Source organism: Oncorhynchus mykiss, chromosome 17 (genome assembly GCF_013265735.2).
Source record: "Oncorhynchus mykiss isolate Arlee chromosome 17, USDA_OmykA_1.1, whole genome shotgun sequence".
Classification (NCBI taxonomy): Eukaryota; Metazoa; Chordata; class Actinopteri; order Salmoniformes; family Salmonidae; genus Oncorhynchus; species Oncorhynchus mykiss.
The window spans coordinates 15,444,480-15,472,382 of NC_048581.1; the positions used below are offsets into that span (position 1 = coordinate 15,444,480).

Consider the following 27,903-nt stretch of genomic DNA (forward strand, 5'->3'; position numbering starts at 1 on the left):
ATGACAGATTTTTACCTTTTCAGCTTGGGGATTTGATCCAGCAACCTTTCTGTTACTGGCCCAACACTCTCACCACTAGGCTACCTGCCTAACCAAACAAGATTCAAACAGAAGATGGCAGTAGATAAAGATACCAATGAATATACACAAAATTAAAGGTAAAATAATATTTTAAAATAAATAGTAAACCATCCATGTAAAAATACTGTGTTATTAAGAGTTGACGTGGGAGTGGCTTATGAATTTAGTGAACTAGCTATCTCAGCAAGCTTGTTAGCTACATAAAGCAGACATTGTTCAGCGATACCGAAAGTCTGAACGGCCATTTTGTGTGAAAGAGATGTCTTCAGCTGACTGAGTATTTGGCCAAATTATTTATTTTTTTCGACCTGCCATGCATACAAGTCTGTCTGTCTGTCTCGGTTTATTGAGTCATATTGTGTCTGCATTTAAAAAATGACAATACATAATATTTTATGTAACTGGTTGTGTGTCTAGGAGCTGGACTTTGCTTCTTCTAAAAGTGTGTGTGTACATTTTGTATGGAAATAATGATTATGAAGATGAATAAACCACTATTGCTCTACAAACTAATGTAAATGTATTATTTGTAGTTATTGTATGTACAGTACAAGATTGTGATTTTAAAAGCTTTTAATTTTCTCTCCACTGAAAATACTGTCATAACAAGGTAAAAACAATGACAATGAAGTTTATGATAGATTGTATACACTTCACACATTAGTAAAAAAAACTAAAATGATAAAATTAATAAGAAACATTGAATCAAGAAGAACTATTTCCTTAAATTTGAGTCAAAATTGTGCTATAACTTTGTGATAAAAACAATGAAACAAATATATTTTTTTAAATCTAGCAAACTTATATTAAGTGTATATAAATGAATTGAATTTATTTGCGTAACAGACATATGAAACAAAATGTATTGCTGTAAAAAATGTATAACCTTGTAGCATCATACCCAAGAACACTCGAGGCTGTAATCGCTGCCAATGGCGCATCAACCAAGGTCTGAATACTTCTGTAAATGTATATTTCAGTTGTTTCGTTTTTTGCAAACATTTCTTAAAAACAGTTTGTTGTGTTCAGGTCGTCTTGGTTCTGGGATTGTTGTTTTAAGTTCTTCTTGGTTTGGGGCTTGTTGTGTTCAGGTGTTCTTGGTTTTGTTGTGTTCAGGTGGTCTTGGTTCTGGGTTTTGTTGACTGTTCTGTAGATCTCAGAGGTGTCCTCCTCAGCTGCTTGTGCCGCTGTGAGTCTGAGGAGAGAGAAACAGAAATTATGCAAATCTTTGTCCCAAATGACAGCACCCTATACCCTTTATAGTGCACTACCTCTGACCAGAGCCTATAGCGCTCAATAGTGCACTAAAGAAGGAATTGGGTACCATTTGGAACGCACTGAGAACAGTTCCTCAAACTCATCATCACATCCCTCCGTCATTGTCTATTATTGGGTTGGTAGTAATACTATGGGATATCCCCCTTTTTTTAAATTTTCGCCTAAATGACATACCCAAATCTAACTGCCTGTAGCTCAGGCCCTGAAGCAAGGATATGCATATTCTTGGTACCATTTGAAAGGAAACACTTTGAAGTTTGTGGAAATGTGAATTGAATGTAGGAGAATATAACATAATAGATCTGGTAGAAGAAAATACAAAGAAAACACCAACCAGTGTTTTTTTTACCACCATCTTTGAAATGCAAGAGAAATGTCACTGTTAAATCCATCACTCTGGTTGTAATTCCGATAGAGTCCACAAGATGGCAGCAGTGTATGTGCAAAGTTTCAGATGGATAACTTGGACTATGACTGATCCTGTCCCCAGGTACATTTGAGCAAATCGTGAAGGAGACGTTCGCATTCATATTCCATTTTTCTGCAAAGAATATCGTCAAATCTGAATGCTTGGACTTTGATTTAGCTTTCCAAGTATTAGTAGCCATATTATAAGTTCAGCATCTGCAAAACAACCAGTTTTCATAACATCATAACTCTGAATTATCCTTGTAATTTTTGTCCAAAATTAAAAGACATGCTGTCGTACAAGGTTAGAAGATACATTTTACAACATATATATGGTTTTTGGATACTCCCGTAAAGCCCAGCTCATTGGCTATCTAGCTAGCTTTTTTGACCCTGATTGGTTCTTATTTAACAAACGTACAGTTGTTCAAGTGATGGCCGCCCACGTGACCAAATATGGTGTCCTATAGGATATACTAGACCCCTAATGAAATAGTAAAATCTTGTTACCTTCTAGGATCTCTGAGGAATATTTACGAACGTGATTTGACTCATTCAAACAACGTTTAGGGTGAGATGTTCACAGATTCTTTTCTTTACAAATTGAACAAGTGGAAATAAAATAAAATACATCGATATTGTATGCTATATGGACCTTTTCAGGATATGAAAAATGATTTTATCTAACAAAATGACACTTCATGTTATTTCTGGGACCCTTGGGATGATAAATCAGAGCAAGATTTCAGAATGTAAGTACACATTTCACCTTCAGAGGTGAATTTATAAAACCTATCGCTTTGAAAAAAGGGTTTAGTTGTTAGGAGCTCTCCTCAAACAATAGCATGGCATTTTCTCACAGTAATAGCTACTATAAATTGGACAGTGCAGTTATATTAACAAGAATGAAGGCTTTCAGTCCATATAAGACACTTCTATGTACCGACATTTGTTGTTACTCTAAAATCGGTGATCTTGATATAATGCGCTGCATGATTTACAACTGTCCCGTTGACGGAACGCCGATCCTTAAAAAGTTGGAAATTACATCACTAGAGGTCACTGTTTTGGTTATTGATGACATCTACTACAATAAGCCGCAGCATATGAATGACCTTAATGCAGAATATGCTCACCGGATGGTAGCACTGGGAGGGTTGAATTTCACAGCAGTGTACTGGACATCTCTGTCCTGTTTCTGGGGTTGAGGCAGTTGCACGATGGAGCACAAAGCTCTTCCGGGTTTTTGGAGGGAGAGACGTGGACGCTGGTGTAGTGAACGTCATCCTGACTCGACGGTGACTGCTGTCTCTGCTGCATGGCCATGCCTAAGACGTTGTCATAAAGGAGAGTAGAGTCTCCCTGATGGGGAAAGAGTATAGACAACATGAGTAGAAAAAAGAATACACAGTTCCACAAAGAATACACAGTCATCACAGTCATCTTCTGATTCCAACGGACTCACCTGTCCCTCATCTGCTGTATCTCTTGTTTCTATTGTGCCAGAGGTGGAGTTGGATGCCTTCTTCCTGTTTTGGACATTCATTTAACTAATGATGTATGAAGTTAGTAACAAATCAGAGTGTTAAAAAGCTAAATGTTCACTCACCTGAACCACATGAAGCCAGAGAGACAGAGGATGAGAACCAGAACAACAATTATGATTCCTACAGCAGCATTGAGGTATGAGGTATGTTTCCCTAAAATAAAATATGAATGATATGAGTACATCGTATGTTGTAAACTGAAAAGAAAATCACATTAAAGGCTTGGGAATCGTATAAGCCAACACAAAAGTCAAGTGTAATAAGCCAAATTTAGATTAGATTGAAACATGTAATTGTGTATTTTGCATATTGAAGATGAACCTTTACCTGCTACAATGATCCTCAGAGCTGTAGAGTTCTCAGATGATATTTTATTCCTCGCCTCACAGTAGTAATGTCCACTGTCCTCAGAGCTGATGTTAGTGATGTTGTAATTCTGTCCTGACAATACTGGTGAGGTTACATTCTTCTTGTACCAGGTGTAATTCTGCACAGGTGGGTTGGCATCACTGCTGCAGGTCAGAGTCACTGAACTGCCCTCCACTATTTCACCAGAGGGACTGACTGACACTGAGGTGTTCTTTGGGCCATCTGGTGGACAATATGAACCAATACAGTGTTTTAGAACAGTGTTTTACATGAGGAGAATTATGGAACTTGGAGGTAAACTCAGCAAAAAAAGAAACGTCCGCTCACTGTCAACTGCATTTATTTTCAGCAAACCTAACGTAAAATTATTTGTCTGAACATAAGATTCAACAACTGAGATTGATAAACTGAACATGTTCCACAGACATGTGACCAACAGAAAGGGAATAATGTGTCCCTGAACAAAGGGGGGGGGTCAAACTCAAAAGTAGTAGTCAGGATCTGGTGTGGAAACCAGCTGTAGTAAGTACTGCAGTGCATCTCCTCCTCATGGACTGCACCAGATTTGCCAGTTCTTGCTGTGAGATGTTACCCCACTCTTCCACCAAGGCACCAGCAAATTCCCAGACATTTCTGGGGAGAAGGACCCTAGCCCTCACCCTCTGATCCAACAGGTCCCAGACGTGCTCAATGGGATTGAGATCCGGGCTCTTCGCTGGCCATGGCAGAGCATTGACATTCCGGTCTTGCAGGAAATCACGCACAGAACGAGCAGTATGGCTGGTGGCATTGTCATGCTGGAGGGTCATGTCAGGATGAGCCTGCAGGAAGGGTACCACATGAAGGAGGATGATGTCTTTCCTGTAACGCACAGCGTTAAGATTGCCTGCAATGACAACAAGCTCAGTCCGATGATGCAGTGACACACTGCCCCAGACCATGACGGACCCTCCACCTCCAAATCGATCCCACTCCAGAGTACAGGCCTCGGTGTAACGCTGATTCCTTTGACGATAAAAGCGAATCTGACCATCACCCCTGGTGACACAAAACCGCGACTCATCAGTGAAGAGCACTTTTTGACAGTCCTGTCTGGTCCAGCGACAGTGGGTTTGTGCCCACAGGCGACGTTGTTGCCGGTGATGTCAGGTGAGGACATGCCTTACAACAGGCCTACAAGCCCTCAGTCCAGCCTCTCTCAGCCTATTGCGTACAGTCTGAGCACTAATGGAGGGATTGTGCTTTCCTGGTGTAACTCAGGCAGTTGTAATTGCCATTCTGTACCTGTCCCGCAGGTGTGATGTTCGGATGTACCGATCCTGTACAGGTGTTGTTACACGTGGTCTGCCACTGCGAGGACGATCAGCTGTCCGTCCTGTCTCCCTGTAGCCCTGTCTTGGGCGTCTCACAGTACGGACATCACAATTTATTGCCCTGGCCACATCTGCAGTCCTCATGCCTCCTTGCAGCATGCCTAAGGCATGTTAACGCAGATGAGCAGGGACCCTGGGCATCTTTCTTTTGGTGTTTTTCAGAGTCAGTAGAAAGGCCTCTTTAGTGTCCAGAAGTTTTCAGAACTGTGACCTTAATTGCCTACCGTCTGTAAGCCGTTAGTGTCTTAACGACCATACCACAGGTGTATGTTCATTAATTGTTTGTGGTTCATTGGGGAGGCAGGGTAGCCTAGTGGTTGGAGTGTTGGACTAGTAACCGGAAGGTTGCAAGTTCAAACCCCCGAGCTGACAAGGTACGAAATCTGTCGTTCTGCCCCTGAACAGGCAGTTACTGCTGTTCCTAGGCCGTCATTGAAAATAAGAATTTGTTCTTAACTGACTTGCCTAGTTAAATAAAAGTACAATTTTAAAAAATTAACAAGCATGGGAAACTGTGTTTCCCTTTACAGTGAAGTTATTTTGATTTTTACGAATTATATTTGAAAGACAGAGTCCTGAAAAAGGGACGTTTCTTTTTTTGCTGAGTTTATTCTATGAGTGAAATATAAAGATGTGTGATTCTCTCACCAAAAGATGAGATGGTTAGGTGTACTTACACTGAACATCTACATAAATTGTAGAAGAGTTGAGACCTCCATATTCATTCTCAGCCTCACAGTAGTATTCTCCACTGTCCTCAGAGTTAATGTTGGTGATGAGGAAGGTGTTTTCAGATCCTTTCAGTGAAGCTCCATTCTTCTTGTACCAGGTGTATTTGTCCACAGGTGGGTTGGCATCACTGCTGCAGGTCAGAGTCACTGAACTGCCCTCCACTATTTCACCAGAGGGACTGACTGACACGGAGGTGGTCTTTGGTTTACCTGATAGAAAGATTAATGTCCCAAAGTGGTAGTGTCACAATACTTTCATTTTGAGTTTTTAAAATATATCTGTTAAACCACACGAGTACAAGATGGAGAGGATCTGCAATACTTACACAAAACCTTTAGAGGAACAAGCTTTGATCTTTTGCATCCAACTTCATTCACTGCCAGACAGTAGTATTCTCCTCTGTCCTCAGGGCTGATGTTAGTGATCCTGTAACTCCATCCAGAATGTCTAATTGAGGTTTCAGCTCCATTCTTCTTGTACCAGATGTAAATCTGCACAGGTGGGTTGGCATCACTGCTGCAGGTCAGAGTCACTGGACTGCCCTCCGTTATTTCAACAGAGGGACTGACTGACACTGAGGTGTTCTTTGGACCGTCTAGTAAATAATTTTTAAAAAATGCATTAAGGCCTAGATTCTATGACATCTGCGATAGCCGACACCTGCATTGCGGTTGTTTTGGCGGTGTAGTAGTTGGAACTGCATTAGAGCTGTCAAATCCACAAGTAAATCCGGGCAATATACCTCAAGAGCACATTGTCATTGGCTGCACAGAGTCCCATTAAGGGAAATCTCATGCAGTTTTGTTTACAAGTTGGAACACTGGAATGTGAGATGTAATCTACACCTCAATTAGGCTGATAGAAATTATCATTATTTTAATTCATGATTTTAATTTGAGCGTCATTATTTCTATATTGCCATTCTCGTTGTGAACTTCTAATGGGAGTGGGATGGGTATGTCTTCATGATAATGATCAAGACCAGCTGGGATGGGTAGGTCTTCATGATAATGATCAAGACCAGCTGGGATGGGTATGTCTTCATGATAATGATCAAGACCAGCTGGGATGGGTATGTCTTCATGATAATGATCAAGACCAGCTGGGATGGGTATGTCTTTATGATAATGATCAAGACCAGCTGGGATGGGTATGTCTTTATGATAATGATCAAGACCAGCTGGGATGGGTATGTCTTCATGATAATGATCAAGACCAGCTGGGATGGGTAGGTCTTCATGATAATGATCAAGACCAGCTGGGATGGGTAGGTATTCATGATAATGATCAAGAGCAGCTGCTCACCAGTTAGAAAGCTACAATGCAGTTACACCTCCGACACCGCCAAAACACCAGCTATGTGAGTGTCGGCTGTCGCCGATTAACACTGATTGAGTCGAGGACTAACAGCCTTATGCTCTGCTTTAGGACCAATGTGAATCTAGGACTAACAGCCTTATGCTCTGCTTTAGGACCAATGTGAATCTAGGACTAACAGCCTTATGCTCTGCTTTAGGACCAATGTGAATCTAGGACTAACAGCCTTATGCTCTGCTTTAGGACCAATGTGAATCTAGGACTAACAGCCTTATGCTCTGCTTTAGGACCAATGTGAATCTAGGACTAACAGCCTTATGCTCTGCTTTAGGACCAATGTGAATCTAGGACTAACAGCCTTATGCTCTGCTTTAGGACCAATGTCGTTCAAATGGTTGATACATTTTAGATGTTAGTTTCTCCAATATTCCAACACTGAGCTGTACTTTACTCACATTTCACATCAATGTCGATATACTCAGACCTCCCTGTCTTCATCCCATTCCAGGCCTCACAGTAGTATTCTCCAGTGTCAGCTGACTGGATTTGGTTGAAGACATGCTGTGTTCCTGTCATACTCTGATTGTCACCTCCATTCTTCTTGTACCAGGTGTAACTCTGGACAGGTGGGTTGGCATCACTGCTGCAGGTCAGAGTCACTGAACTGCCCTCCACTATTTCACCAGAGGGACTGACTGACACTGAAGTGTTCCTTGGGCCATCTGGTGTAAAAAGAAACATGAGTTCAGTCAGAGAACTATCCAAAAGATTATTCACTTACATAAAACAGTAAAATAAAGAGATTTGGGCTATGATATGGTTTAGGATTAATGCAAATTATTGAATTAATTAAACTGATTCCAACATTCCAACACTAATCTGTACTTTACTCACATTTCACATCGATGTTGATTGACTCAGACCTCCCTGTCTTCATCCCATTCCAGGCCTCACAGTAGTACTCTCCAGTGTCAGATGACTTGATTTGGTTGAAGACTTGCTGTGGTTCTGTGTTCCCATAGGAGATAGACTGATGGCCAATCTTCTTGTACCAGGTATAACGCTTCACAGGTGGGTTGGCATCACTGCTGCAGGTCAGAGTCACTGAACTGCCCTCCACTATTTCACCCGAGGGACTGATTGACACTGAGGTGTTCTTTGGGCCATCTGATAAAATACCATTATAATTTCCACAAATTAACAAGGCACAGCTATTAATTAATTTAAATGCATTCCAGGTGAATACCTCATGAAGCTGGTTGAGAGAATGTCAAGAGTGTGCAAAGCTGTCATCAAGGCAAAGGGTGGCTATTTGAAGAATCTCAAATATAAAATACATTTTGATTTGTAAAAAAAATAAATTAGGTTACTAAAATATTCCATATGTTATTTCACAGTTTTGATGTCGTTACTGTTATTCTACAATGTCGAAAATATTAAAAATAAAGAAAAACCCTGGAATGAGTAGGTGTGTCCAAACTATTGACTTGTACTGTATATTATCTTGCCTTTCTGAAAACATTAGATTTAGCAAATAAAGTAAACCAGTAGATTTTACAGGTCCGTTTGAAATAATTACGTTAACATTGTGAAAATACATATTCAGAGATGTGTATATTAAAATGTTTTTTGACTCATCATTATTTAAGCAGTTTAAGTAAGTGACCAAAACGTTAAAGATGTACCTACACTGAACGTCCACAAATACAGGGGAAGAGTTGAGTCGTCCATATTTATTCTCAGCCTCACAGTAGTATTCTCCTCTGTCCTCAGAGATGATGTTAGTGATGCTGTAACTCTGTCCTGATGCTTTTGGTGAGGTTACGTTCTTCTTGTACCAGGTGTATTTGTCCACAGGTGGGTTGGCATCACTGCTGCAGGTCAGAGTCACAGAGTTGCCCTCCACTATTTCACCAGAGAGACTGGTTGACACTGAGATGTTCTTTGGGCCATCTGGTGTAAAATAAACATTAGTTCAGTCAGAGAACTATCCAAAAGATTACTCAGTTACACAAAACATTAAAATAAAGAGATTTGGGCTATGATTATTGTTTAGTATAATTCAGTTAAAATTATTGACTTCATCAAACTGATTCCAACACTGATCTGTACTTTACTCACATTTCACATCCAGGTTGATTGACTCAGACCTCCCTGTTTTAATCCCATTCCAGGCCTCACAGTAGTACTCTCCAGTGGCAGATGACTTGATTTGGTTGAAGACTTGCTGTGGTTCTGTGTTCCCATAGGAGACAGACTGATGGCCATTCGTCTTGTACCAGGTATAACGCTTCACAGGTGGGTTGGCATCACTGCTGCAGGTCAGAGTCACTGAACTGCCCTCCACTATTTCACCAGAGGGACTGACTGACACGGAGGTGTTCTTTGGGTCATCTGACAAAGGTCCAATATAAAGTCATTAACATCTTGGTTATAGTATTATCAAATCAAACTTTATTTGTCACATGCACCGAATACAACAAGTGTAGACCTTATCTTGGCTTTCTGAAGAGATTAGATTTAGTGAATAAGGTAAAACAGCAGATTTACAGGTCAGTTAGAAATAATTACATTCACATTGTGAAAATACATATTGACAGATGTGGATGTTGTATAGTAAAATGTTTCTTGATTTATCATAATTTTAGCAGTTTACAAGTATGAGGAAAACGTTAAAGATGTACCTACACTGAACGTCCACAAATACAGGGGAAGAGTTGAGACGTCCATATATATTCTCAGCCTCACAGTAATATTCTCCTCTGTCCTCAGAGATGATGTTAGTGATGCTGTACCTCTGTCCTGATGCTTTTGGTGAGGTCACATTCGTCTTGTACCAGGTGTATTTGTCCACAGGTGGGTTGGCATCACTGCTGCAGGTCAGAGTGACAGAGTTGCCCTCCACTATTTCACCAGAGGGACTGACTGACACAGAGGTGCTTTTGGGGGCATCTGGTAAGGGATAATGTGTGTAGGGGGTTATCATGTGACAATAGTGCAATCAAGACCTTGCATCAGTTATCAGACGAATCAAAGAGAACATGACATTGACAGGTCAGAGAACATTAACTAGTCAAAACCTTAAAAGAAACACATTTGGAAAGGTGCTTTATGTGACCAACCAGATGCTAAACACTGGTTGTCTTCGCGTCTCAAGACTGTGTTAGCCCATTGCACTAAAAGCTAGGTATTAGCGAATGGTTGTAAGCTTCAGGTAAGGGTTAGGCTTCTCATTATGCAAGCGTAGTTCACTGAACCACCTCCACTTTATAGTCCCTAGGCCTCCACTCTTCTGGGAAGGCTATCCGGTAGATGTTGGAGTTTTGCTTCCATTCAGCCACGAGAGCATTAGTGAAGTTGGGCACTGATGTTGGGGGATTAGGCCTGGCTCACAGTCGGCATTTCAATTCATCCCAAAGGTGTTCGATGAGGTTGAAGCCAGGGCTCTGTGCAGGCCGGTCAAGTTCTTCTACACCAATCTCGACAAACCATTTCTGTATGGACCTAACTTTGTGCACGTGGGCATTGTCATGCTGAAACAGGAAAGGGCCTTCCCAAACTGTCGCCACCAACTTGGAAGCACAGAATCGTTTTGAATGTCATTGTATGCTGTAGCGTAAGTATTTCCCATTCTGTGAGCTTGTGTGGCCTACCACTTAGTGGCTGAGCTGTTGTTGCTCCTAGACATTTCCTCTTTACAATAACAGCACATACAGTTGGCCGTGGCAGCTCTAGCAGGTCAGAAAGTTGACAAACTGAATTGTTGGAAAGGTGGCATCCTATGACGGTTCCATGTTTAAAGTCACTGAGCTCTTCAGTAAGGCCATTCTACTGCCAATGTTTGTTTTATAAACCTTTCAGCAATGGATGTGGCTGAAATAGCCAAATTCAGCAATTAGAAGGGGTGTTCACATACTTAAGCATATATAGTGTATGCAGGGTTAAATTGAATAAGAAACGGGATAGAAAATACACAGTAGCAGCAGCGAATGTGATGAGTCAAAAGACTGCAAAAACGGTCAATGCTGATAGTCCGGGAAGCTATTTGGTTAACTACAGTATTTAGGAGTCTCATGGCATGTGGGTAGAAACTATTCAGGATCCTGTTGGTTTCAGACTTGGTGCATCGGTAGAGCTTGCCATGCAATAGCAATGAGAACATTCTATCACTTGGGTGACCAGAGTCTTTGATCATTTTTAGGGCCTTTCTTTGTCACTGACCGGTATAGAGGTCCTGAATGGCAGGGACCTTGCGGTTGGATGCCAAGCAGTTACCATACCAAGCAGTGATGCTGCCAGTCAAGATGCTCTCAATGCTGAAGCTGTAGAACTTTTGGAAGATCTGAGGGTCCATGACAAATCTTTTCATTTGTCGTGCCTTCTTCAAGACTGTGTCGGTGTGTGTGGACCATGTTAATTACTTACAGTGATGTGGACACCTAGAATTTTGAAGCTCTTGACCCTCTCAACTACAGTACAGCCCCGTCGATGTGGATGGGGCGTGCTCGGCAATTCATTTCCTGTAGTCCACGTTCAGCTTATTTGTCTTGCTCACATTGAGGGAGAGGATGTTGTCCTGGCACCACACTGCCAAGTCATTAATCTCCTCCCTATAGGCTGTCTCATCGTCGTTGGTGATCAGGCCTAACACTGTTGTGTCGTCAGTAAACTTAATGATGGCGTTGGAGTCGTGTGAGGCCATGCAGTCGTGGATGAACAGGGAGTACAGTAGGGGACTAAGCACTCACCCATGATGGGCCCCTGTGTTGAGGCGGATGGCGGCTGTGTTGCTACCTACCATCACCACCTGGGGGCGGCCCGTCAGGAAGTATACAATCCAGTTGCAGAGGGAGGTGTTCAGTCACAGGGTCCTGAGTTTAGTGATGTGCTTGGAGGGCACTATGGTGTTGAACGCTGAGCTGTAGTCAATGAATAGCATTCTAACATAGGTGTTCCTCTTGTCCATGTGGGAGAGGGCTGTGTGGAGTGCAATAGAGATTGCGTCAGCTGTGGATCTTTTGGATCGGTATGCGAATTGGAGTGCGTCCATTGTGTCTGGGATGTGATGTGATGTGAGTGATGACCAGCCTTTCAAAGCATTTCATGGCTACAGATGTAAGTGCTACAGGGTAATAACAATTTAGACTGGTTATTTTGGGGTTCTTGGGCACAGGGACTATGGTGGTCTGCTTGAAACAAGTAGGTATTACAAACTGGATCAGGGAGAGGTTGGAAATGTCAGTGAAGACACTTGCCAGTTGGTCCGCGCATGCTCTCAGCCCCACGGCCGTCCGGCCCGGCGGCCTTGTAAATGTTAACCTGTTTAAAAGTCTTACTCACATCAGCTACGGTGAGCGAGATCACACAGTCATCCGGAACAGCTGGTTATCTCATGTATGGTTCAGTATTGCTTTCATCAAAGCGAGCAAAGAAGGTATTTAGCACATTTGGTAGGTTCACGTCACAAGGCAGCTCGTGGCTGGGTTTCCCTTTGTAATCCGTGATAGTTTCAAACCCTTAGAATACCCCGAGCTGCAGACCATACTATTTACCAAGAGAGTTTTCACCTATATTTTTTTTTTATGGCAGAGCCGACATAGTACAATTCGATCTTCATCCGGGACTGAGGCTTTGCCTGTTTGATGGCTCGTTGGAGATTGTAGCAGAATTTCTGATTAGCATCTGGATTTGTGTCCCGCTCATTGAAAGGGGTAGCTCTAGCCTTTAGCTCAGTATGGATGTTGCTTGCAATCAATGGCTTCTGGTAGGGATATGTACGTACGGTCACTGTAGGGATGGAGTCGCTGGTGCACTTATTAATGAAACCGGTGACTGATGTGGTAAACTCCTCAATGTTATCAGATTAATCCTGAAACATATTCCAGTCTGTGCTAGCAAAACAGTCCTGTAGCTTAGCTTCCGCTTCATCAGACCACTTTCATATTGAGCGCATCATTCGAACTTCCTGTTTGAGTTTTTTATTGTAAGCAGGAATCAGGAGTATAAGAGTTATGGTCAGATTTGCCTAAAGGAGGGTGAGGAAGAGCCTTGTATGCATTTCTGTGTGTGAACATGGCATGGAATGGTAACATGGAGTTGTGACGCCTCTAGTTGGACACCACCAGCCATGAGAAACATCACCTCTGGATGGTATTTTTCTTGTTTGCTTATGGCCCTATACAGCTTGTTGAGTGTGGTTTTAGTGTCAGCATCGGTTTGTGGTGGTAAATAGACAGCTACGAAAAATATAGAAGAAAACTCTCTTGGTAAATAGTATGGTCTGCAGCTCGGGGTATTTTAACTCAGGCGAGAAAGACTTCCTTAACATTAGAGAACACATACCAGCTGTTGTTAACAAAGACACCCACCCCTCCCCCCTTTTCTTACCCAGGCTAACATTCAAACACTGAGCTACTCTCATGTTTTACTCACATTTAACATCAATGTCTAAAGATGGAGACCTGTCTGTACTAATTCCATTCGAGACCCAGCAGTAGTACTGTCTAGTGTCAGATGACTTGATTTGGCTGAAAACCTGCTGTGGTTCTGTGTTCCCATAGAAGATACTCTGATAGACACTTCCATTCTTGTACCAAGCATAACTCTGCACAGGTGGGTTGGCATCACTGCTGCAGGTCAGAGTCACTGAACTGCCCTCCACTATGTCACCAGAGGGACTGACTGACACTGAGGTGTTCTTTGGGCCGTCTGGTGTAAAAGAAACATGATTTCAGTCAAATAACTATCCAATAGATGATTCACTTAGACAAAACATTCAAAGGAACCGATGTTGGCTATGCTATGCTTTATGGATTAATTTACATTTAAACTGATTCCAACACTGAGCTGTACTTTACTCACATTTCACATCGATGTTGATAGACTCAGACCTGTCTGTCCCCATCTCATTCCGGGCTTCACAGTAGTACTCCCCAGTGTCAGATGACTGGATGTGACTGAAGACATGCTGTAGTTCTGTGTTCCCATAGGAGAAAGACTGATAGTGGGCTCCAATCTTCTTGTACCAGGTGTATTTGTCCACAGGTGGGTTGGCATCACTGCTGCAGGTCAGAGTCACTGAACTGCCCTCCACTATTTCATCAGAGAGATGGATTGATGCCAGTGTGTTCTTTGGGCCATCTGAATGACAGAAAGAGTGTAAGCACATGCAGTAAGGACCTAAGTGATGATGTTATTTAGTAAAGAATACAATAAAAATCCTCACATTTGACAGTGAGAGTCTCTTCAGGAGAGTGGAGATCCTCAAAGCCTTCTACAGCACAGGAGTATCTGCCTGCATCCTCACTGCTGACTGGGTTGAGGATCAGGCTGTTATTTTGGTTGGTGAGGCGCTGGCCTAACTTGTACCAGATGTAGGAGGGGTTGGGGTTATCAGTCAGAGTACAGACGGTCCTACAGGCCAGTGTCACTCTCTGTCCCTCAGTCACTGTGGCAGGAGTCATCTCCACCTGCAGACCTGAAAGATTGTGAATAAGGAGTAAATGACATATTTTCTCTGGTTATTTTTCTCCTGTTATTGGACCAGATAAATAAAACATGAATCAGTTCATGTATACAGTCTTAGAAAAACAGGGTTCTTCGACTATCCCCATATGATAACCCTATTTTAGTTCCAGGTAGAACCCTTTTCTGTTTCAGGTAGAACCATTTTGAGTTCCATGTAGAACCCTAAGGGTTCAACATGGATCCCAAAACTGTTCTTCAAAGGGTTATCCTATGAGGACAGCCAAACAACCTTTTTAGGTTCTACATAGCACCTTTTTTTCTAAGAGTGTAAAGTATAAAGTACACACCTGTGACAGACAGAGTTGTTCCAGAGAAGGTATATCCCCATTCTGCATGAACTGTTTTAAATCTGAACTTGTACTCAGTTGAGTCTCTTTCCCTCAGGTCTGTGATTTTTAGAGTGGAGTCCTTGTCTGTTTGTCGATGGTATTCCACACGATCTGCATACTCTGGGTCCTGGCTCAGATCGTTAGTTACACCAGTCTCCCATTTGCTGAACCAGGACACTTCTGTGACGTTATGCCAACTGGGATGTGTGTAAAAACAGGATATGTCCACTGTTGACCCTTTCAAAGCACAGATACTCTGATGGGTGTAAGTCACATTCATACAGCTCTCACCCACAACACCTGAAACAAAATGGAACTGATCAATTCCTGAAACCATAATGAGACTCAATGTTATAGATGTATTGGACAGGTTCATTTAAAATTAAAATTAAATGTAGACATATGTCTACACTCAGAAATAAAGGTTTAGATTTGTTGCTAAAAGGGTACAAACACATGTCTCTGGGGTGGTGCCCTGTAAGGTCTTCCTTTCTACTTGTAGTTATAGGTGGTGATGTTACGTTTGATACCAAAGCTCCGAGGCATGTGTAGAAACAGCTAAGCGGTGTATTTCGAAGCAGCGTGCCGATGCCTGTATCACTTTATCAGAAGCACATGATCAATGACGTCCAAATCTTCGTTTCGTCGAACAACCACCAGGTTAGTTTGGTATTGGTTTGGTAGAAGACATAAAGGCTACACTGCATATGCTATATGGGGTGTGGGGCGTCAACAATAATAATTTAGCTGCTCTAAATCATTTGGACCAGCAGGTGCCACCAGTGTACCCTCTGTTTATCAAAGCCTTGATTTATTAAATTATTTTCTACACAATGGACCTCAAAACCTCAAGGCAGACGCCCGGGGCAGCATCTTGCTGGGGGCGGCACGGGGAACCCGCACAAAACAAAAAAACGAAAATAATAATTGGAATAGTGACATTTGAGCGATCGGTTTTCTATCCCACATTCGCATGTCACGTCAATGATATCATGTCACCGTGTGGGACTGTGGGTCAATGATATCATGTCACCGTGTGGGACTGTGGGTCAATGATATCATGTCACCGTGTGGGACTGTGGGTCAATGATATCATGTCACCGTGTGGGACTGTGGGTCAATGATATCATGTCACCGTGTGGGACTGTGGGTCAATGATATCATGTCACCGTGTGAGACTGTGGGTCAATGATATCATGTCACCGTGTGGGACTGTGGGTCAATGATATCATGTCACCGTGTGGGACTGTGGGTCAATGATATCATGTCACCGTGTGAGACTGTGGGTCAATGATATCATGTCACCGTGTGGGACTGTGGGTCAATGATATCATGTCACCGTGTGGGACTGTGGGTCAATGATATCATGTCACCGTGTGGGACTGTGGGTCAATGATATCATGTCACCGTGTGGGACTGTGGGTCAATGATATCATGTCACCGTGTGGGACTGTGGGTCAATGATATCATGTCACCGTGTGGGACTGTGGGTCAATGATATCATGTCACCGTGTGAGACTGTGGGTCAATGATATCATGTCACCGTGTGGGACTGTAGGTCAATGATATCATGTCACCGGGTGGGACTGTGGGTCAATGATATCATGTCACCGTGTGAGACTGTGGGTCAATGATATCATGTCACCGTGTGGGACTGTGGGTCAATGATATCATGTCACCGTGTGGGACTGTGGGTCAATGATATCATGTCACCGTGTGGGACTGTGGGTCAATGATATCATGTCACCGTGTGGGACTGTGGGTCAATGATATCATGTCACCGGGTGGGACTGTGGGTCAATGATATCATGTCACCGTGTGGGACTGTGGGTCAATGATATCATGTCACCGTGTGGGACTGTGGGTCAATGATATCATGTCACCGTGTGGGACTGTGGGTCAATGATATCATGTCACCGTGTGGGACTGTGGGTCAATTAACCTGGTCTGAGTTACGCACCTCTAACTTTGTACAGTACTAATGCAATTAGTAATGCACTTAAATGTGTCATTTAGTTTGTGTGTTTCTTGTTTGAAGTACAATAGTGTAATAATCAGGTTATCTTCTTTATAAGTGTGTTATTCTATTTGTGTATTTGTGTGATATAGGATTTATGCAATTTAGTTATATTTGTGTGGTTTTTTGTTAGCAACAGGGTAATAGTGTAATAATTTGATTCTCTTTTTATTTGTATTTAAATACTACAATTTGTTTCTATTTGTCTTTGTTACTTATTTTTGTATGTATTTCTTATATTTATATAGTTTTAAATGTTATGATTTTATATTTGTGTCACCCAGGGTGCCATACAAGCTCGAACCACCACTGGTTATAGGTACAGTACCAGTCAAAAGTGTGGACACACCTACTCATTGAAGGGTTTTTCTTTCTTTTTACTAATCCACAATGTATAATAATAGTGAAGACATCAAAACTATGAAATATCACATGGAATCATGTAGTAAAACCAGTGTTAGACAAATCAAAATATATTTTATATTTCAGATTCTTCAAAGTAACCACCCTTTGCCTTTATGCCTACATTATTCTATAATGTAGAACATGGTACAGATAAAGAAAAACCCTTGAATGAGAAGGTGTCCAAACTTTTGACTGGTACTGTACATGATTGTACCCCAGTTTATAACACAGATTGTACCTTTCGCCACAGGTACAAAAGCATTGCAAAGCTATTTGTTCCTTGTCTGTCGCAAAACTGTACCTCTACCATAGATCACTTAAACTGGTACAACACTTCCACTCATGGGTGGCCAAAAATAACTATCTGAACAGCATGCACGCACTAAGCCATGCCTCCAATATAATTATCCAGTTTGAGTGAATTGTAGAGTTACTTGTTAGTGACGGAGACATGGTTGTTGAATTCGTACCTTTTCAGTCCTGAGTTCCTAGGCGTATATTATTCAAATGAAACTCTTCATGACAATATATTACATATCTCATGAGGCCTTATTTTGAGGACTAGTTTTACTCTACTACAGTGGCTTGAAATTCGTGGTTAACAGGCCACATCAGGCCTGCAAGTAAGCTCAAAAAAATCAAGTAACTTTCCCCAAATTCCCAGATTTTAACAACCTTTCTCCCGTTTCAGAAATCTTCCAACCGGGATTTCTGAAAAAGCTGGCTTGCATTGTGATTTGTCATTCCTATTGGAATCTAGCCAGAGTTAGGATATCCAACCGTTTGAATATTATTCACATGCCATCTGCATTCATAATGGCTGTCAGGTGTAGGAACATTGTGAGGAGACTCCCTAAGCCATTTAAACTGGAATAACCATTTTACTAACGGGTGAAAAAAATCTAACAAAGCTGATTGGATTAGTTTAGAAAAATGTACATTATTTATTTTAGCATAGCATAAAGTTAATCTGTGTAGATTAATTAATCAATCAATGTACATGCAAAAACACATATATATTTTTTAAGTTGATCAACCTGTAGTAGAGCATGCTGGGAAATATAATGATGATAATAATGATGGTACAAATTTGCCTTTTTAGAGTGCCACCCCAGTAACAAACATCTACCTCATTTTAGGTGGGAAAGATTCATAGTTGTACTTTAAGGGTATTTAGGGTACACAACATATGTTTGTACCCTGGAAAACAGAAATGCACCTTCACATTGTAGACCTTTATTTGAGAGGGAGAGTGTGATGATTGCAAAACACTTTACCTGACACCCAGTGTCCTAACACTTTATGACACAGTCATAACCATGTCTTATTACGTCATAACAGATGACATAACCTGTCATAATATGGAGAACACTGTCATGATGCATATATTGACACCTTTTATGACATATATTGTGTTACTTTATGGCTGGTTATGGCACCTACAGTAACATTTATTACATGTAAAAAAAATCCCTGCCAAGAAGTTTCCTTTCATTTGAGAGTTTGTCTCTTAAATCCTTTGTTATTGTAATGAATTATTTACAGTCATGTTTTTTTCCATCATATTTTAGATAACTTGTATGAAAAAAAACATGTTATGACACTGTCAGGAAGCATTACGACCATCCTGTGTCACTTGGATGAAGAAAATACACTTTATGACACTGTCAAGAAGCATTATGACCATCAGAATCATATCAGCCAGACAGGCCTGTCACGTTCATGCCCTTATATAAGTCATCAGTCAAAAGAGGGTGTCTTATCCTGCTGCTGAAATCATCCCAGTCATCAGCAACAGAGCATCGGGTTAGGTGCATGTCTGACATCAATAGGTGCGCAATTACAATGATAATATAATATGGTCAATATTTATTTTTTGATAAAGTAAAGTATTACCGATTATTGTTCCTTTATATTTGAAATATGGGGTACAAAAATGTATCAATAAACTCTTTATCCTCACATGTACCCTAAAAGGTACCTAACAGTACCATGTGAGATCATTATGTGTATCTTTGAAGGTACATTATGTGTATTTTTATATTTTTGTACCCCAGGGAAAAATACTGTATCCTTATTTTCTAAGAGTGTATGACGTTGTCATTTCTATTTAATTTGTCCCTTCTCGTTGGCCTTAAATGATTGATACTTGTTAAGTAGAGAACTAATTGTATTCACACTCACACACTGCAGGAGCTTGGATATCCTCATGGCTTTTTACAGCACAGGAGTAACTGTCTGAATAAGAATTATTGACAGAGTATTGCAGGGAAGTAGACTCATCTAGACGTTGTCCGTTCCTGTACCAGATGTAGGTGGGGTTGTCAGTCAGATTACAGGTGGTGCTACAGGTCAGTGTCTTCTGTCCCTCTGTGTCAGGAGTCACCTTCACCTGCAGACCTGAATGAGGAGAGAATAAAAACAGAAAAGAACAACCCTCAATATTTCCACCTCATTTGTATTTATGTAACCTTTATTTTACTAGGCAAGTCAGTTGAGAACAAATTCTTATTTATGATGACACCAGGGAACAGAGGTTAACTGCCTTGTTCAGGGCCAGAACAGATGTTTTACCTTGTCAGCGCAGGGATTCGACCCAGCAACCTTTCAGTTACTGGTCTAATGCTCTAACCACTAGGCTACCTGCCGCCCCAATGCTACTAGAGATAAAGTAGTTACACTATAGAATAATGTTACCAGTATATCATAATGTTATGTACGTGTAGTATTACCAGTATATCATAATGTTCTGTAATACTACCAGTATATTATACAATTCTGTAAGTGTAGTATTACCAGTATTCTATAATGTTCTGTAAGTGTAGTATTACCAGTATATCATAATGTTCTGTACGTGTAGTATTCCCAGTATATCATAATGTTCTGTCAGTGTAGTATTACCAGTATATTATAATGTTCTGTAAGTGTAGTATTACCAGTATTCTATAATGTTCTGTAGGTGTAGTATTACCAGTATATCATAATGTTCTGTACGTGTAGTATTCCCAGTATATCATAATGTTCTGTCAGTGTAGTATTACCAGTATATTATAATGTTCTGTAAGTGTAGTATTACCAGTATTCTATAATGTTCTGTAAGTGTAGTATTACCAGTATATCATAATGTTCTGTAAGTGTAGTATTACCAGTATTCTATAATGTTCTGTAAGTGTAGTATTACCAGTATATCATAATGTTCTGTACGTGTAGTATTCCCAGTATATCATAATGTTCTGTCAGTGTAGTATTACCAGTATATTATAATGTTCTGTCAGTGTAGTATTACCAGCATATCATAATGTTCTGTCAGTGTAGTATTACCAGTATATCATAATGTTCTGTAAGTGTAGTATTACCAGTATATCATCATGTAAGTGTAGTATTACCAGTATATCATAATGTTCTGTAAGTGTGGTATTACCAGTATGTCATAATGTTCTGTAAGTGTAGTATTACCAGTATATCATAATGTTCTGTAAGTGTAGTATTACCAGTATATCATAATGTTCTGTAAGTGTAGTATTACCAGTATTTCATAATGTTCTGTAAGTGTAGTATTACCAGGATATCATAATGTTCTGTAAGTGTGGTATTACCAGTATGTCATAATGGTCTGTAAGTGTAGTATTACCAGTATATCATCATGTAAGTGTAGTATTACCAGTATATCATAATGTTCTGTAAGTGTGGTATTACCAGTATGTCATAATGTTCTGTAAGTGTAGTATTACCAGTATTTCATAATGTTCTGTAAGTGTAGTTTTACCAGTATATCATAATGTTCTGTACGTGTAGTATTACCAGCATATCATAATGTTCTTTACGTGTAGTATTACCAGTATATCATCATGTTCTGTACGTGTATAATTACCAGTATATCATAATGTTCTGTAAGTTTAGTATTACCAGTATATCATAATGTTCTGTAAGTGTAGTATTACCAGTATATCATAATGTTCTGTACGTGTAGTATTACCAGTATATCATCATGTTCTGTACGTGTAGTATTCCCAGTATATCATAATGATCTGGAAGTGTAGTATTACCAGTATTTCATAATGTTCTGTAAGTGTAGTTTTACCAGGATATCATAATGTTCTGTAAGTGTAGTATTACCAGTATTTCATAATGTTCTGTAAGTGTAGTTTTACCAGGATATCATAATGTTCTGTAAGTGTAGTATTACCAGTATTTCATAATGTCCTGTAAGTGTAGTATTACCAGTATATCATAATGTAAGTGTAGTATTACCAGTATATCATAATGTTCTGTAAGTGTAGTTTTACCAGTATATCATAATGTTCTGGAAGTGTAGTATTACCAGTATATCATAATGTTCTGTAAGTGTAGTATTCCTAGTATATCATAATGATCTGGAAGTGTAGTATTACCAGTATTTCATAATGTTCTGTAAGTGTAGTATTACCAGTATATCATAATGATCTGGAAGTGTAGTATTACCAGTATTTCATAATGTTCTGTAAGTGTAGTTTTACCTGTGACCGACAGAGTTGTTCCAGGGAAGCTGTACCCCCATCCTGAGATCTGTGTGTTGAATGTGAATTTATACTCAGCTGAGTCGCTCTCTCTCAGATCCGTGATTCTCAGGATGGAGGGAAGGCTCTCCAGGGCCCGACCTGCATACTCTGGGTCTCTGGTTAGGTCCTCAGGGGCCGACTTATCACTTCTAAACCAGAATGTTGTTTTGATCGGATGATAACTGGAATAAGTACAGGATATGTCCACTGATGACCCCTTCAAGGCACAGATACTATTGTCAGTATAAGTTACTCTGTTGCAGCTCTGATCCTGAACACCTGAAACACAATGACAAGAGGACATTACTTATACAATCATGAGCTGCAATAATCCTGTGTTAGTTATGTTAGATAACTGTGAGGACTGTTTAGGAGACAGAATAGATATACTTGAAACGTTCTACTAGAATACTGAGTTGAATCCAGACTCACACACTGCAGGAGTGTGGAGATCCTCATTGGATTTTACAGCACAGGAGTAGCTGTCTGCAGCATCAGGGTAGACTGAATAGGGAGAAGTGTTGTCCGTTACTATCTGTCCGTTCTTGTACCAGATGTAGGTGGGGTTACCAGTCAGAACACAGGTGGTGCAAGTCAGTGTCTTCCACGCTGATACAACTGAATAAGGAGTCACCTTCACCTGCAGATCTGTAAGAGATCACAACACATTACATCTGACATCTTTTCTAGTCACATGACATTTCTTTTTTGAAGACAAAACACTACAATTTCCAGAACTAAATTGATAGAAGAATATCACTGTACCTGTGATAGACAGAGTGACTCCAGGACTGCCAGTAAATCTCCCTCCAGTCTGATCTGTTATGAATCTGAACTTGTACGTAGCTGAGTCACTCTCTCTCAGGTCTGTGATTCTCAGAGTGCAGTCATTCTTGTTATCTTTATGATACGTCACACGAGCTTTGTAGTCTGCGTCATCACTCAGACTCACAGGATTCCCCTCAGCATCATTTTTAGTGAACCAGAAGGTTGATGTGACGATATAACCACTGGGATGTGTGTAAGAGCAGGACATCTCCACTGTTGACCCCTTCAAGGTACAGATACTCTGAGGGGTGTATGTAACACTCCAGCCATCCTGACCCAGTACAACTGAAACACACAGTCACACAATACAAGGATATTACATTAAGCAAAAGTCTATTGGCTTACACTGACAGTAGGGTTTGTCCACACTTTGTTGCCGTCCTGTAGTTTCTGAGTTGAGTGTGAAAACCACACATAAGCATCACTCAGTGAGGTGTGAAAGATAAAAGCCTAACAGACGATGTCACTGAATACAACTGAATAACATTAAGATAACATTACTAAAACAGTAAAGAATGAGACCATACCTGCTACAGACCAGAGAAAGACCCCCAACACACTTCCTGCTGTTCTCAAGACCATTGTTTTATCTCCCACCCTGCAGTCTTAGAAACATAAACAACTCACTCTATAGCTGGTGAATAACTTCACCTGATCCATTAAAACAGTCCAGGGTCCATATTCACAAAGTGTCTCAGAGTAGACTAAGAGTGCTCATCTAGGATCAGTTTAACTTTTTAGATCATTATTATATGGACCGGTGGGACCTGATCTTAGATCAGCACTCCTTCTCTGAGACACTTCATGATACTGGCCCTGATGTAACAACCTAAACACAGGTCAAAACTAAACAAATAGTTAAATGATTCAGTAAGTCGTACCATGTGATTTATGGCTAAAACATAAAATAATAACAATGATAATAACAATAACATTTAAAAAACTAAACTATATAATATACTGTAGCGTACTTACAGAGTGAAGGGGAGAGGTATTGTACAGTGAGTCAACTTACTGGTGTAGCAGGGCATAGAAACAAGAAGTGTTCTGTGGTTGATTGACACATTTTTAAAGTAGCCTAGTCAGGAATTTAAGACAATAACACGCATCAACAGCATGTCAGAAAAAAATATGTACTGTATTTTCTGTATCTAAATATAAAATGTGACCACATAGCTAGTTGCATTTCTTCATTTGTGCCTAAAAAAAATTCAAGAGGCAAAATGCAGCCCATTTTCAATGTGGTCTTTATACAGATCCAATACAACGTGCTGACTGGGATGTACATGGTCAACCCTCATACTACCGACTGGGGTCATTTTGACCCCAGAGGCATGTTTTTTATCATAACCCGTTAATTAAATACTTCACATTTTTATTGACTATGTCAATAAACTTGTTCTTAATACATCTAAATCATTGTTTAGGGTTTCTGTATCAATATGGAATTTTGAAAAGTTTGACCCCGTGCAAAAAACACCTATTCCGCCCATATTAATTTGAGTGGACCTGTATCAGGGATTTTGATCACATAGACAGATCATCTGCAGAGATATAGCTCCCCATGTACTCTCCTCAGATCATCTGTAGAGATATAGCTCCCCATGTACTCTCCTCAGATCATCTGCAGAGATATAGCTCCCCATGTATATATATATATATATATATATATATATATATAATACAAATACAAATACTTAGGTGTCTGGTTAGACTGTAAACTCTCCTTCCAGACCCATATCAAACATCTCCAATCCAAAGTTAAATCTAGAATTGGCTTCCTATTTCGCAACAAAGCATCCTTCACTCATGCTGCCAAACATACCCTTGTAAAACTGACCATCCTACCAATCCTCGACTTTGGCGATGTAATTTACAAAATAGCCTCCAATACCCTACTCAACAAACTGGATGCAGTCTATCACAGTGCAATCCGTTTTGTCACCAAAGCCCCATACACTACCCACCATTGCGACCTGTACGCTCTCGTTGGCTGGCCCTCGCTTCATACTCGTCGCCAAACCCACTGGCTCCATGTCATCTACAAGACCCTGCTAGGTAAAGTCCCCCCTTATCTCAGCTCGCTGGTCACCATAGCATCTCCCACCTGTAGCACACGCTCCAGCAGGTATATCTCTCTAGTCACCCCCAAAACCAATTCTTTCTTTGGCCGCCTCTCTTTCCAGTTCTCTGCTGCCAATGACTGGAACGAACTACAAAAATCTCTGAAACTGGAAACTCTTATCTCCCTCACTAGCTTTAAGCACCAACTGTCAGAGCAGCTCACAGATTACTGCACCTGTACATAGCCCACATATAATTTAGCCCTATCAACTACCTCTTTCCCAACTGTATTTAATTTATTTATTTATTTTGCTCCTTTGCACCCCATTATTTTTATTTCTACTTTGCACATTCTTCCATTGCAAAACTACCATTCCAGTGTTTTACTTGCTATATTGTATTTACCTTGCCACCAAGGCCTTTTTTTGCCTTTACCTCCCTTCTCACCTCATTTGCTCACATTGTATATAGACTTGTTTATACTTTATTATTGACTGTATGTTTGTTTTACTCCATGTGTAACTCTGTGTTGTTGTATCTGTCGAACTGCTTTGCTTTATCTTGGCCAGGTCGCAATTGTAAATGAGAACTTGTTCTCAACTTGCCTACCTGGTTAAATAAAGGTAAAATAAAATAAATAAATAAAAATGTACTCTCCTCAGATCATCTGCAGAGATATAGCTCCCCATGTACTCTCCTCAGATCATCTGCAGAGATATAGCTCCCCATGTACTCTCCTCAGATCATCTGCAGAGACATAGCTCCCCATGTACTCTCCTCAGATCATCTGCAGAGATATAGCTCCCCATGTACTCTCCTCAGATCATCTGCAGAGATATAGCTCCCCATGTACTCTCCTCAGATCATCTGCAGAGATATAGCTCCCCATGTACTCTCCTCAGATCATCTGCAGAGATATAGCTCCCCATGTACTCTCCTCAGATCATCTGCAGAGATATAGCTCCCCATGTACTCTCCTCAGATCATCTGCAGAGATATAGCTCCCCATGTACTCTCCTCAGATCATCTGCAGAGATATAGCTCCCCATGTACTCTCCTCAGGTCTTAGTTTTCTGTAAACCACTTATCATATGTGTAAAAAAAGGCCAGCCCTTTCAATCTGATTGGCATTCAGGCCTGTCAATCACCCTCACATGCCAATCAATCAGGGCTCTTGGACGTATTCCAGGGATCTGCACCCGACAACTCAAATTCGAGCTTGTATACAATGCTGTCCATAGAGAAGGATAGAGGCCTCTAGTGGACAAAAGGCTGTGTTAGCATGGGCAGTGCCATTTTAATGTAGTCAACTGGATGTGACTTTCAACTTTATTGGCTGATCCCTCCTGGTGACCCAGTTAGAGTCATGTCCAACCAAGTCATCAGAAGGGATCTGTGGAAAAAAAATGGACTACTTCAAAATGGAGATAGCCTCAATGGCACAGATACAAAGATGCAAGAAGAAGAAAGTGCAAAAAGAAGAAAGTGTTGTGCTGAGGGACTGTTCACATGCTGTTTCCTAACCCAAGTGTTGTGCTGAGGGACTGTTCACATGCTGTTTCCTAACCCAAGTGTTGTGCTGAGGGACTGTTCACATGCTGTTTCCTAACCCAAGTGTTGTGTATGTCAATTGGCATGTAAATTTGGGCATACTCTCTAGGGGATATTCGGTGTGATGAAACTGAACAAAAATATAAACGCAACATGTAAAGTGTTGGTCCCATGTCTCATGAGCTGAAATAAAAGATCCCAGAAATGTTCCATAAGCACGAATAAGCTTATTTTTCTCAAATGTTGTGAACAAATTTGTTTACATCCTCATTAGTGAGCATTTCTCCTTTGCCAAGATAAATCATCCATCTGACAGGTGAGGCATATCAAGAAGCTGATTAAACAGCATGATCATTACACAGTTGCACCTTGTGCTGGGGACAATAAAAGGCCATTATAAAATGTGCAGTTTTCTCACACAACACAATGCCACAGATGTCTCAAGTTTTGAGGGAGTGTGCAATTGGCATGTTGACTGCACGAATATCCACCAGAGCTGTTGCCACAGAATTTAATGTTAATTTCTCTAACTTAAACTGCATCCTTTGTCGTTTTAGAGAATTTGGCAATACGTTCAACTGGCCTCACAAGCACAGACCAGGTGCATGGCGTTTTGTGGATGAGCGTTTTGCTGATGTCAACATTGTGAACAGAGTGCCCCATGGTGGCGGTGGGGTTATGGTATGGGCAGGCATAAGCTACAAACAACAAACACAATTACATTTTATCAATGACAATTTGAATGAACAGAGATACCGTGACGAGATCCTGAGGCCCATTGTCGTGCCATTCATCCGCTGCCATCACCTCCTGTTCCAGCATGATAATGCACGGCCTCATGTCACAAGGAGCTCTACACAATTCCTGGAAGCTGAAAATGCCCCAGTTTTTCCATTGCCTGCACACTCACCAGACATGTCACCCATTGAGCACGTGTGGGATGCTCTGGATCGACAAGTGACGACACTGTTCTCCAGGTCCCACCAATATCCAGCAACTTCTTATAGCCATTGAAGAGGAGTGGGACAACATTCCACAGACCACAATCAACAACCTGATCAACTGTATGCAAAAGAGATGTGTTGCACATGGTGGTCACACCAGATAATGACAGGTTTTCTGGTCCATGCCCCTCATTTTTTTTAAAGGTACTGTATCTGTGATCAACAGATGCATATCTGTATTCCCAGTCATGTGATATTTCCTTATTTCCTTATGTGAACTCAGTAAAATCTTAGAAATGATGCATTTATATTTTTGTTCAGCATATATCCTGTTTATACTTCCTTCTCACATCTATCTACACATGTTCCTTCTCCCATTTTTTCCCTTGCTTGTGGATTTTCAGGGCACAACACATCAGCTGTATACAGTGTATCCAGCAACCAGACAGTACCAGTCAAACGTTTGGACACACCTACTCATTCTTGGGTTTCTCTTTATTTATTATTTATTATTTATTAAAAAAATGTACATTGTAGAAAACGATAGTGAAGACATCAAAACTATGAAACAACACATATAGAATCATGTAGTAAC

At 40.7% G+C, this 27,903-nt stretch overlaps 1 protein-coding gene across 1 annotated transcript; it reads right to left on the reverse strand.

The window, feature by feature from the left end:
* LOC118936458 (sialoadhesin-like) lies at positions 1-23,777 on the reverse strand. Its single transcript, XM_036948329.1, has 22 exons — positions 23,725-23,777; positions 23,277-23,354; positions 22,687-23,034; positions 22,354-22,569; positions 21,880-22,200; positions 19,568-19,783; positions 14,920-15,261; positions 14,331-14,582; positions 13,967-14,245; positions 13,538-13,813; positions 9,794-10,057; positions 9,227-9,499; positions 8,795-9,058; positions 8,000-8,272; positions 7,561-7,827; positions 6,114-6,383; positions 5,734-5,997; positions 3,642-3,905; positions 3,377-3,467; positions 3,233-3,296; positions 2,904-3,129; positions 1-1,276 (listed from the first exon to the last, which is right to left on the reverse strand). The coding sequence occupies exons 2-21, from the start codon at positions 23,329-23,331 to the stop codon at positions 2,932-2,934; spliced, it is 4,797 nt and encodes a 1,598-aa protein (XP_036804224.1). The 5' UTR covers positions 23,332-23,354; positions 23,725-23,777; the 3' UTR covers positions 1-1,276; positions 2,904-2,931.
* Positions 23,778-27,903: the final 4,126 nt, after the last annotated feature.